The following is an 11,627-nucleotide window of genomic DNA, read 5'->3' as shown; positions in this document are numbered from 1 at the left end:
CACTTACTTTATATCTTCTCTATATTATTGTAAGTGTATTGTTTTTGGCTATATCCAGTGAAAGTGGTAAATATGTCCTGGTGACAGCAGCAGAGGAAATAATGTGGAACTAAAGCTTGCATTTGCACTTCTGCCTCAGTTTGTATTTGTTTTGGTCTCTTGGCTGAATGTTGAAAAGTTCCTTCAAAAGTGAGAATAGTGTCCTTTTGTCTGTACATGAATGCACTCTTTGACACACTGTACTCTCTCTCTTCTGTGGTCTTGGAGTGTCTGCCTCTGCAAGCAGGAAGGGAAATCCAAAATGACCACGCTTCTCTGGAAATGACTGATGCTATTGTACTCTCTTCACTTCTTCTTTTATTGGACTCATTTTAAATGGTGTTATTTTGCTATATTATTTGTAACAGCAACCTCTGGTACACAAACAAATAATGCCTCATCTTTCTCAACGGACCTTTCTCAATGACAATTAAGCACCATCATTCTCAATAAATGAATAATCACTTGTTCATCGCTGCTGTTTTTCAGGGTGAGGGTGTTTGACCTACGAGCTGGCTCTTCCGTGGCGTCCCTGTACGGCCACCACCTGGGTGTCACCTCGGTTCAAGCGGACGATTGGAAGATCGTGAGCGGCGGAGGCGAAGGATTGGTGTGCGTGTGGGAGATGAGGATGGGAGCGAAGCTGTGGGAGATGCACAACAGGTGGGATTGTCTTTCCTCTGAGCCGTGGGGAGGAAAGAAACTGAGCTACGCTGATACAATACACATGTGCAGTTAAACAGTCTACAAAGACGTCAGATATTGTTATTATGTTTGTTTCTTTCACATCACAGTTGTGGCGTGTGCCTTTTTAGATTGGAGCTAATAAAGGCATTTACAAAACGCATTAACCGAGTGATTGTACACATTCTGTATTTCATCGATGTCTTCTTGTTCTCCAAATTATTGCAAGTGCTACAAATAAGATGATAGTCCCAGCATTGATACATTCTTCATAGTTTGTAATTGCATGTAGGCTTTTATTTTGAAATTTAGTACCACGTTTGGTCCTAAATGAGGAACAATTGGAATGTTTGCTGTTTTTTGTAAAGGAACCTCTTTAATATAGTGAACCTTATTTCATTATCTCCATTAAGCTGAATAGATGAGAGCAGGACTCTACTTGTATTGGCTATGATTGTAAGTAAGGAATAGTAAACAGAAAACAACCATGTGTAAAATATTCTGCACATTTGGAACAACCACCCTTCTGTGCAGACAGTCATGCAGTCAGATGTTGGTCATTTTGAGATGTGGTATAGTTCCAGACACCTCCAGACCATTTGTACAAAAAGACTAATGTGCACACGTAAAACATTTTGTATATCATTTATACTGAAGGTGTTGTTTTCTGTCTCGGCTGCAGGCATCCTGTCAGGCACGTATACTTCAACACCAGCACCCTGGTAACAGCTAACATCCCAGATGACAAGTCGCCAAGGGGTGCCTGCATCACAGACGATGACCTTACAGCTCACCGCAGGTCACTGAACTCCCTCCCGCACTCTTATTCTGCTCTACGTCCACCTCCCATTCCCCACAAGCTTTCTCGGAGTCAGAAATGCTCAGCGAATCGACTGCTTCTCTGTTTTATAACCGTTTCTGGGAGTATAATGGATCTTCACAAGATAACAAATAACTATAGTTCCCAAAATGTTAAACTATTCCTTTAAATGGCAATATATCATTGCTACTGTCAAAGTAATTATTACACTACCGTATTATTACATTTGGGATAGTGGTTAAGATGGCTGTCTCATGCTAGTTGTGTCATTAATTTGATCCTTTTCTCAAAATTAAATTGGGACCACATCTCCCAGACAATCTGCTGCTGATGTTTTATTAATGTCCACAAAGCCGCACGTAACAAATAAAAGGTGCACATGCAACACACTGAAATAAGGGTTTTAAATAATCCCACCTCGAATGATAAAGATGCATTTTGCTCTTCAGCAGATATTTCTGTGGTTTACATTTCAGAATGATCCATCTTAAAGCTTCAGTTGATAACTTTTATAATCGTATAAACTGTCACTTTATCCTTAGAGAAGTGCATGAGACCAATAATCTGTGATGAGATCATCTTCCTCCGCCTCCTCCTGTGCTCCTAATGGCATTTGCAAGACTCCACCACACCCGAAGGAAAACAACCAATCGGCTCCGAGGAGTCTCTAATGCAGTCAGTCACTGATGGAGAACTCCTGTCAGACTAGGCAACGCTGATAACGTGTTAAATGTTTAGATAAACCGCTAAACAGTACACAAAATAATGTTTCTGTAAACATTTAAAGGGAGAATCAGGCAATGCAGTAACAGATCACATTGACACGACTGATTAGTGGTTTTCCTTTGGGCGCAGTGGAATCTTGCAAACGACATTAGGAGCGCTGGGAATCTGGAAACTGATTGATCATTTTTTTATTTTAATTCTCAGTGAAATCATATTTTCCATTACAGTTTTGCATAATAACATAGGAATAAGTGAAACAAAAAAAACAATACAAATAAAAAGATACTAACCAATTTATAACAAATAAAATAACTATACATCCATTTATCCATGTATCTTCTATGGGTCGAGGGTTAGGTAAGTTGGGGTTATCACTACATTAACAACCACTGGATAGAATTATAAAAGCATCCGTCAGCCCAGAAGGTGAGTTGAGATAGTTTTTACAGGACTCCATCTCTTATAAAATGTCTTCTTTTGTAACCTGAGAGTTATCTGGGTCCACACATTGTATGTGGGTGGCTCAGACTTTAACTATAAATAGTAACAAACTTCAATGCTGTGGTTAGTAAGAGCTGCAATAAAAAAGAAGATGCAGCTCTTCCCTTTTTATGCCTTCAGGTATGAAGGGAAGATTTGTTCCCTGTGTTGTTGTTGTGTGTTGGTCCTAGTTTTGCCATTATCCGTGGTGTTCCACTTGAATTCCCTCCGTGTGTTTGAGCTTTTTCTCCCTTGTCTTGTTGCATCTCAGCCTCCCATCTTTCTTTAATTTGTAATGAATTATTTGGGCTCATAAGTAGAAATTCTTAATATAAACTACAGATTACCTTTCCTTCATCATTCCCCAATTGTAATTTGTCAAGAATTTCTCTGCTCCTGTGGGATTTCCGTTTTCAGTTATTAGTTTTTATTATTGTTGAAATGGCTTCAGACAGATTTTCTTTTGGTTTTTTTTATACATGTTACCTACCGACCCCTTTATTGTCCGACTCAAGCATCCACTTTGAACATTTTTTTTCAAAAAGTAATATCAAATACATGTTTTTGTCCTACAGACACAGGGGAGTCATCTGCCATTACGACTTCTCTGAGGACGCGCTGTCACAGGATCACATCCTTCCCATCTGCAGGTCCGACTATGTCGAGTCATCCGGCTACAACTACAACATCGGCCTGGCGATGCCTTACGACAGGCTGTCTGGCTCCCATCCATCGCACTGACACGCAGTTTTCCAAACGACTGCTGGACTCCCTGAGTGACTGACAATAGGAACTTTTGATCAGTTTGATTCTCCAAACTGAATTATTTTATTAAATAAGTTTCCTTTTATCGTCCTATTCTAATGAAGCTTTTTGGCAATGTAACTTTTCAATGTATATTGTCTGTAACTGGTATTTGTCATTTACAAAGTGGAAGCTACTGAGATGTTGCCCAGGATCACAGCCTTGTAAACAAATACTGTAAAATAATGAATTTTTAATCAAATGGATTTTATACTCTGCAGCTGTGCAACATCACAGCAATAAGAAAGGTAACATGTTTACTTAATACGGTTCTTCCTAGTTCATTTGTTATTGGCTTCTCTAAAAAATCATAAAACATATATACAAAATCAAACACATGCATTTGTTTTATCATAAAGGCTTACATTTATTTTGTTCATTAATACAGTTAAGTACAAAGCCTGTAATAAATCATCTCAGGGTGAGTATCAGTCAAACATAGTGGATTTTCAAGGCAGAAAACTGTGGTGGGTTACAAGACTCAGAGGAACAGATTAATAAAACCTGTAACTATTCTGCAGCTGCAGAGGAATGGTTTGTGCCTGCAGTCTCACTCTTTGGATGCTAGCCATAACAAATGACCCATGAATGCCAGAGCACGACTGACTACATGTGAACCGTTTGACTAAAAAACAGAATCCTTCACAATACGTGCTGGTCACATAAAGCGGAGAAGAAAGAATGATAGAATGTGTGATAAAAGATGGGAAACAAATCTCTTTGAAATATGTGACACTTAAAAACTGTATAAACAACATTATGAAACTGAATTCTTTGGTATTATAGAACTATAGTAGTAAATGTCATTTCTGCCATCTTGTCAGTCTTTTTTAATCGTATAAAAATGTACTTGCAGTATGGTACTATTTCCCTCCATCAAAAAATATATTAGTGCACTTCAAGTGTTTGGCTTCATTCCAGAGGCCCTGCTAAAAACAGCAACACAAACATTTCTCTACAAGAACAACTTCAAGATTGTGATTTCCCACAACGCATTGTTGCAGTGTTTACATCCAAAAAGCGAATGTGCATCCTGGACTCCATTTCAAGCCCTTCTAAGATCTGTGGGCAGATAACAAAATGCTGTCATAACATTTTACTTTTGTATTTTTGTTAGCTGGACCATAAAATAGAAAAAAAGAAGTGCAAACCTGTTCAAAATGCTCAAACGTAATTCCTGCATAGAAGTCCTCTGGACCCTAAATGATAAAGAGACAAGTGAATGTGTTACTTTGCTGCAGATATGCGACTGTGAGAATGTATTGTAACAGTTCTGGTGAGATCTTTACCATGTGGGGCACATTTGTGCTCGCAACTTCCAACATGGCAGCATCTGCTATCGCCTTCGCAGCTTCCTGCCCGATGTCTCCACTGTTTGACAGAAGCTCCTCTACTACCTTGGATGAGAACAACGTTGTTAGTCTTTAAACCCTCATGAAGCAACATCAGAGGTGGACACTTCCAAATGTCAGTAACAGGTAAGGTTTTTATGACATTTATGACATACTACACTATGACATTTTTAACGACAAACAATACCGTGACTTTTTTATGACATGTTATATGAACTACTACTTGAAAAAAAAAAAATGTAAACATAAAAACAAAATTCCGCTGTTTTGTTTAAAGAATATCTGAATTAGTTTGAATATAATATTAAAATCATCATTATCAATATTTTAGTTCATTTGAGTAGTTGTTAGTGTTTTTGTTTTGAAGGCAGCTTCAGCCACTAGGTGAATCTACATATGCGGGTAGACAGGTATAGGAGGGAAGGGCACATGTTTGGTTTTTTTTACCAGGGCAAGAGAGACTACAGAGGCAATTCTTTGTTTGTTTGCAAAAATGGTCACATAAACTGCATAAAACGTCATGCCTGCCTGGACAATGGACTTATTTTCCTGTTCAAGAAGCCCTTCTTGGTTGGCATTAGATTTTAAGTGATCATAAAATGATTCATTTTGACTCATTTCTTTTCAGAGACAACATTATGTCAAAGCGTACAAAGGCACATAACTATGTCAGCCTTTGTCTGAGGGATATGTGATTAAGTTATCTTACCTTCCTGTACTCCACCAGAGTGATTGTGCCATCATTGTTTGTGTCGTGCATGTTGAACAGGACTGGGAAGACAGAAGGGGAGAATTTTGGTTATTTTGATTACTACGGACATTTCTGTGATTAAGTCAGATAAGATGGGATCTTACTAATTGGCCAGAAAACGTTGTGATTAGAGGAATGTTAAAGATGCAGGGATAAGAGAGTAGAATAACTAAGAAGATCCTCTTCAGGCCACATCAGAAACACCACTGCTGAATGTAAGAACACACTGAGGCAACAAAAGCCCTGTAAAATGCCACTACTTTTTATAAGGGTTACAAAACAAAAAGACGAGAAAACCACCGGTTTAATCTTTAAACTAAAGCTGACAAATAAATGTAGTGGTATAATAAATACCATATTTACATCTGAATGTAAAATTTACAAATGTATTAGTTGAGTGTACTTCTATTATAATTCTGCACAACAAATAACCTTTCAATCCAATGGTAACAGAATATTAATAGAAAATGGCCAAGAGCTCTGCATTTTTTGGTTTGACACATTACTGGCCAAACAAGTACAACAACAATAAAGTACCACAACAGGTTTTGGTGATCCAAGAGATTTACAGGAAAATGGCAGTTTTTGGTGACAGTCCATTAGAACCAGACGGTAAAGGCGCATATGACAACAAAAAAATAATATCATGCAGAAATAGAGCAAGACAGATATCCACACTCAAAAGACTGCAATCCAATGCTGCTACACATGCAGTATTTTGCACTTGCAGCGAGGGCCTTGGCTACAATTAGAGACACTCCCCAGTTTCCACGAATTAGCTATCCTCCCTAACCTTTCCCTCCTGCCATCTGCACTTAGCACCATCCACTCAGCACATTTTGTATGCATCTTGTGTCTTTCATGTACCCACCAAGTACAGCAAAGCACTCTAGCATATGGGTTAGGTGAAGTAGGAAGAAGGAGCAACTAGAAACAAAGTGATTCTAACTTGAATAACAACTAAAGCCTTTTATAGGGATGCAGAGGACATACCCAAATTATATCTTATGACAACAAAAAAAGTACATTTGCTTGAATTTGAGTAAACAAATGTTTTCAGGGATGTGTAATATCAGTTCAGCAGCTACTGAAATCAGTCTAAAAAAGACGCTTAGGCTACATTTCTACACAGAGCCTTCTACACAGCAAGTCCTCATGATCGGAAAATTGTATAAGGCCCCAATCATTTAAATTATTGATCAATATATGATGACATTATTCTTCAATTCATGAATTCCCAAACCAAATTTTGTTTAGGTGCCACAAACTACTTGAGCAAAAATATACACAGTTGTCAATCCCGCGTTGCTAACAGGTGATACCCATCCGCCTATTTATGACCCTGGAGTTTGTAAAAGTAATTCTGGAAAATGTAGGAAGTCACAAATCCCACAAAGTAGGTTTAAGAGGAAGACGACACACCAAAATCCTAAACGATTTCATGCTGAAATACCTCCTGGAATAGATTAACATGACAAATTTAATATAATCTAATGGTATAATATATAATAATAATAATAATAATATATAATGAGGCTGAATTTAGATCCTGACTCGGTGGCTACGGATGCCAAACCATGAATACCTGCAAGCCTCTCCAATGTGACAGCTGACATGCAGTGTTCCGGACGTCGCTCACACATGCAGCTATACATCACCACACTTTTCGTGGCATGTCGATTTGTTATCTACACTGAGTGGTGCACTTATTTTGTAATTGAGGCACACGCAAAAGGGAGACACAGGAGAGTCCTAGATCAGCAGTTGAGAATCTTAACCAACAAGTATATCTGGTTGTATCTAAAATTGTCATTAAAAATGAAGCGCAGTGTCTTACAGCGAAGCTTCTCTTTTCTCATAGCTTCCTTCTCCTCCTCCGTCGTTTTCGCGTTTGGAGGGCGGAAGTGCGACATGACCATGAGGAACTGCTCGAAGCCAATCTCATTGCAGGAGCCCACCTCATCCTGATGCTGGTTCCTGGGGCACAGATAGAAGAAAACAGACTTTACACATTATGAATTAACATTCAACCAACGTGACTTTTTGAAGTTGTAAATAGCCAATGTGTTTTCTATTCTATGGGTAGATTAACACCCATGACTTGTGTGCTTTTGAAAAGAAGTCACATGGACAGCTTGTTTATTGTGGTCTGCCCTGTTAAGCTGGTCTTTCCAAAACATGAGGAAGTGATGGTTTTAAAATGTCAACAACACTTTACAGCCATAAAACGCTCAGTTGGACGTTGTTTCCTTTAGTTAATAGACCGATGACATTTTTTTGTTTTTGCAAACTGCGCCACATTGCTCTTGAAGGAAACCCACATCTAAATGCAAAATGTTTTTTTTCTATTGCTCCTGTTTGAATGGTATTGTTTTCATTTGACTAAACAAACAGAAATAAAGCTCTAAACACTCAAGAGTTTGATTAAACCAGACTAAACATTCCTGGGGTTAATGCACCTTAAAACTCACAATTTAAAACTATCCATCCATCAATGATCTTATCAGTTAGCCTGTACGGTGCCATACTTTGCTAATGCTAATCGAATCCTTTCACAGTAAGGGTGACCCGCTACACTTATTCAACGGCAGGAGATACAGACACCTTTCAAAGAGAATAACCACTCTTGTGTCTCCTAAAATCACTAATTAACACATTACATCTGTTTTTTAATCTGCACAAAAACTAAAGTGTAAAACCAACAAGTTGTGTTTAGCTAGCTAGCCGTTTCCCCTTGTTTCCAGTCTTTATGCTAAGCTATGCTAACCTGCTGCTAGAGGTAGCTTCCTATTTAATGAACAGTCTTGAGAGTCGTATCAATGTTGTTATTTAATTCTCAGCAAGACAACAAATAAGCCTGTTTCTAATAATGTCAAACCTTTAATTAAGTTGCTTTTACAGTTTGTGTTCATGCTATGGACCGGAAGAAACCGGCAGTAAGTTGAAAAATGTCATTGCGTATGTTGGAAGACTTTTTAGTTTTCACATGGGTTTGGTTTTGTTTTGAATATGTTCAAAATAATGTCATGAAAGTGCTAATACTATCAGATGAAATGTGCGGTGTAAGTTGACTGTACTCACCTTTTATCAAAGAATGCTGCAATAATTTGCTTTCTGATTGGGTTGTTGGCGAGGGCTGGTATGCTTTCCAAGTTATCTCTACTGCAGTGCGACAAGAAATAATTCCATTATAATAAAACAGATAGTACACTACCAGCATGCTGTAATAACATTGAATGATATTTATGGGAAGTAACATGAAGAGTAACTCTGTCTGAAGGTAAACAGTAAATAAATACCTGCTATGTACAACATTTGTTCCCTATTTCTTTTCAAAGGGAAGGAACTTGTGATCTATCACTACCAGCATGCCACTTTGGCAGTGTCGTGTGTGTGTGTTTACACATGAATGAGTGTGTGTGTACAGTATGTGTTGGCTCTGTGTGCCTGATGCATCGACATATTGTATTTGTGTAATGTGTCTGTGTTTGCATTTGTTCAGCCTGTGCGTCACCATATGTTGCATGTTTGTGCCAGAGATGCCAGAAATTCCCACAATTCATCACTCTAGCCATCATGCAGGTAATGATCCATCTACAGTGGCGACTGCACTACACAAGCAGCTGACCAGCAGAGCTTTGCCACATTGTACAGGTATTAAAAAATTATAAAAATTATTATTTACCTTATTGTCTCTTCATTTCCACTCAGATGCTGGAATCTTTGGTACAGGTTTTTAATCTGCTCCAGTGAAACTGAAAAGAAGTAAATACCATGAATGTATGTCAATGATACACCCACAATTATTGTACACCCATCAACAAGCACTCCAGATTAGTTTTCGAGACATCTAATATGATAATAAACAGAATATAATTATTATTGAAAGGATACAATCGCTATTTTCTTGCTTTTTCTTTTAACTGTAGTATAATGGATTATGATTAAAGAGTGAGACCTATTTTTTAATTAAGATGATCGGGTGTGACTCTACTATCAGTTTAATGGCAAAGCAAACACCCTTTGTTCTACTGAGATAGTCTCTCTATGACAATGATTCTTTAAGTCATTAACTCACTGTGTGGACTCGTGACCACACACTGAAAGGTTCAAACATCATAATCTGGCTCCGCCTGGTCCCATATCAAGATGGATTTGGTATTACCGATTGTTACAGTAAACACTGTTTATTTTGACCTTTTCCCCTCTTGCCCAGATGCTGCTAAGTGAATGTTTGTATTAGCAACTGTAGCCGTAGGGGGGGGGGTTAAGAATATACAGACACAGAATACAGATTCATGCAGAAACAAGTGTGTTGGCTAGAGTAGGCGGTGTCTCTATTACATGTGCAGGATCAACATATGCACACACACTTAATAACAATAACATGGACTAATTTTAGAAGAAAACAACAACACAATCTGCAGTCTGCTACCAACAAGTATCGGCTTGTGAGGGAAATTAAACATTTCAACAACACACAAGTCCATAAAAATCACCAACAGAGCCCAAAGAGATAAGGGATCAAAGCCTCAGAAATGAAGTCAATAAAAAAGTTCAAAGTCTCACCCATAATGTATCAATAAAGTTGGGCTCAGTCTAGGATACACACCTTATCCCTGCTTCTCAAACTCTACATGCCACCACATGCAAAAGCTTCACATCAGTACCCTGCCCTTTCTTAAAATAGATCCAAACACTTCTGCTGTTTGTTTAATTTCTTTATTGAACTTTACCATCCACATTCGGGAGGAAGAGAGAGGATGTTAATTGTATGACCACAAGGTGTGTTCAAATCATAGCAGCTGGACCAACCCATGAAATCTGCCAATTGTACTGTATGCAAAGTATACAAGTATCGACACAAAATGAATGTAGATTAAAAACAATAGTAAAACGCTAACAAGTCAACTCACAAACATGGATTTTTAAATATGAATTAATGGACGTAAAAAACTTTGGTTACTGGCTGGTACAATGTTCAGGTCATCAATGATCTTTTATTTCCTGGACGATCCAAATGTGTCCCTGCCACCAGACTTTAACACCTGTAAACTAAACGATTTAACACCAGCAACGCCGTGCACTGGATCAGCAGTTATACAGTCTCCAATATAAAAGTTCCAGGTGGATTTTGCCCTACTTACATCCAGTTTTATCCGCCAGGTCCTGGTACTTGTGCACCGTACGCGTCTGCGAAGCTCCCATCGCTGCTGTGCTGTTCCACCCGTGCGTCAGGGTGCATTTAGATCTGGTTCGTCTGGCTCAACTTTTCTGTGCCGCCGCTGCTTTATCGCGCTGCTATCGGCAGCTCAATGCAACTGTAGGCTGCTGCTGGAAACATCTGACATCCTCAAGGTCCTAAATCCATGCAGCCTGCTGTGAAATTAAAAATGACACAACCTCTGGTAGATTGCACGTGCTAGTCATGTGTTAGGCTTGGATGTGTATTATAATTATTCATTAACCATTTGTAACTAGATTGAAGAGAAAGCAACCATTGATTTACAAAACGTCAAGAGTGTTTTATACAAAGACTCTGATCTTTTCTGGCACCATAAGGAGTGCGTGACTTTTCTTTTGACTTAAGTGTGTTTTTCTTGTTTCGTGGGTTTCTCCCCCCCTTACTGTTAGTCTGTCAGAGTATGTGTCTGCTTGTTGTCTATGCTCTCTAATTAAGGAGCTGAGGAGGCGTCATGGTAAATACATTTCAATTTCCTTTTTCTATTATTTTCCATTTTTCTTTAAATCTGTTTCATTTTACTATGAGGTGTGTGTGTGCCTGTGAGGGGGAGTGGTAGGCTCATGCATCCGGAGCAGTGTGTGTACAGTAAAGATAACCTCTTATGTGTTGCTTAAGTAGATATATACATATATATATATATATATATATATATATATATATATATATATATATACATATACATATATATATATATACATATACATATATATATACATATACATACAT

The 11,627-nt window shown here is 38.2% G+C and overlaps 2 protein-coding genes across 2 annotated transcripts in view; one reads left to right on the top strand and one right to left on the bottom strand.

The window, feature by feature from the left end:
* Positions 1-4,422, top strand: part of fbxw8 (F-box and WD repeat domain containing 8) — a 22,575-nt gene extending 18,153 nt beyond the window's left edge. The window contains 3 exon segments of the mRNA XM_029440264.1: positions 529-702; positions 1,406-1,522; positions 3,325-4,422. Of these exon segments, the coding sequence (XP_029296124.1) occupies positions 529-702; positions 1,406-1,522; positions 3,325-3,490 (457 nt within the window). The 3' untranslated portion in view covers positions 3,491-4,422.
* Positions 4,423-4,475: 53 nt separating this feature from the next.
* tesca (tescalcin a) lies at positions 4,476-11,393 on the bottom strand. Its single transcript, XM_029440270.1, has 8 exons — positions 10,804-11,393; positions 9,342-9,411; positions 8,738-8,818; positions 7,494-7,633; positions 5,615-5,676; positions 4,843-4,950; positions 4,705-4,752; positions 4,476-4,615 (listed from the first exon to the last, which is right to left on the bottom strand). The coding sequence occupies exons 1-8, from the start codon at positions 10,862-10,864 to the stop codon at positions 4,523-4,525; spliced, it is 663 nt and encodes a 220-aa protein (XP_029296130.1). The 5' UTR covers positions 10,865-11,393; the 3' UTR covers positions 4,476-4,522.
* Between the last annotated feature and the right edge of the window lie 234 nt (positions 11,394-11,627).

Source organism: Cottoperca gobio, chromosome 9 (assembly GCF_900634415.1).
Source record: "Cottoperca gobio chromosome 9, fCotGob3.1, whole genome shotgun sequence".
NCBI classification, from domain to species: Eukaryota; Metazoa; Chordata; class Actinopteri; order Perciformes; family Bovichtidae; genus Cottoperca; species Cottoperca gobio.
The sequence above is the reverse complement of the archived record's forward strand: the minus strand, read 5'-3'. Positions and strand labels throughout refer to the sequence as shown.

What these genes read in the sequence shown, in the direction of transcription:
- tesca (XM_029440270.1), bottom strand. Translation starts at nt 10,864, where the DNA reads ATGGGAGCTTCGCAGACGCGTACGGTGCACAAGTACCAGGACCTGGCG. An exon ending in GGAAATGAAGAGACAATAAG is followed by an intron (nt 8,819 to 9,341) that starts GTAAATAATAAT and finishes GTCGCACTGCAG; the next exon opens with TAGAGATAACTTGGAAAGCA. An exon ending in CTCTGGTGGAGTACAGGAAG is followed by an intron (nt 4,951 to 5,614) that starts GTAAGATAACTT and finishes TTCTCATCCAAG; the next exon opens with GTAGTAGAGGAGCTTCTGTC.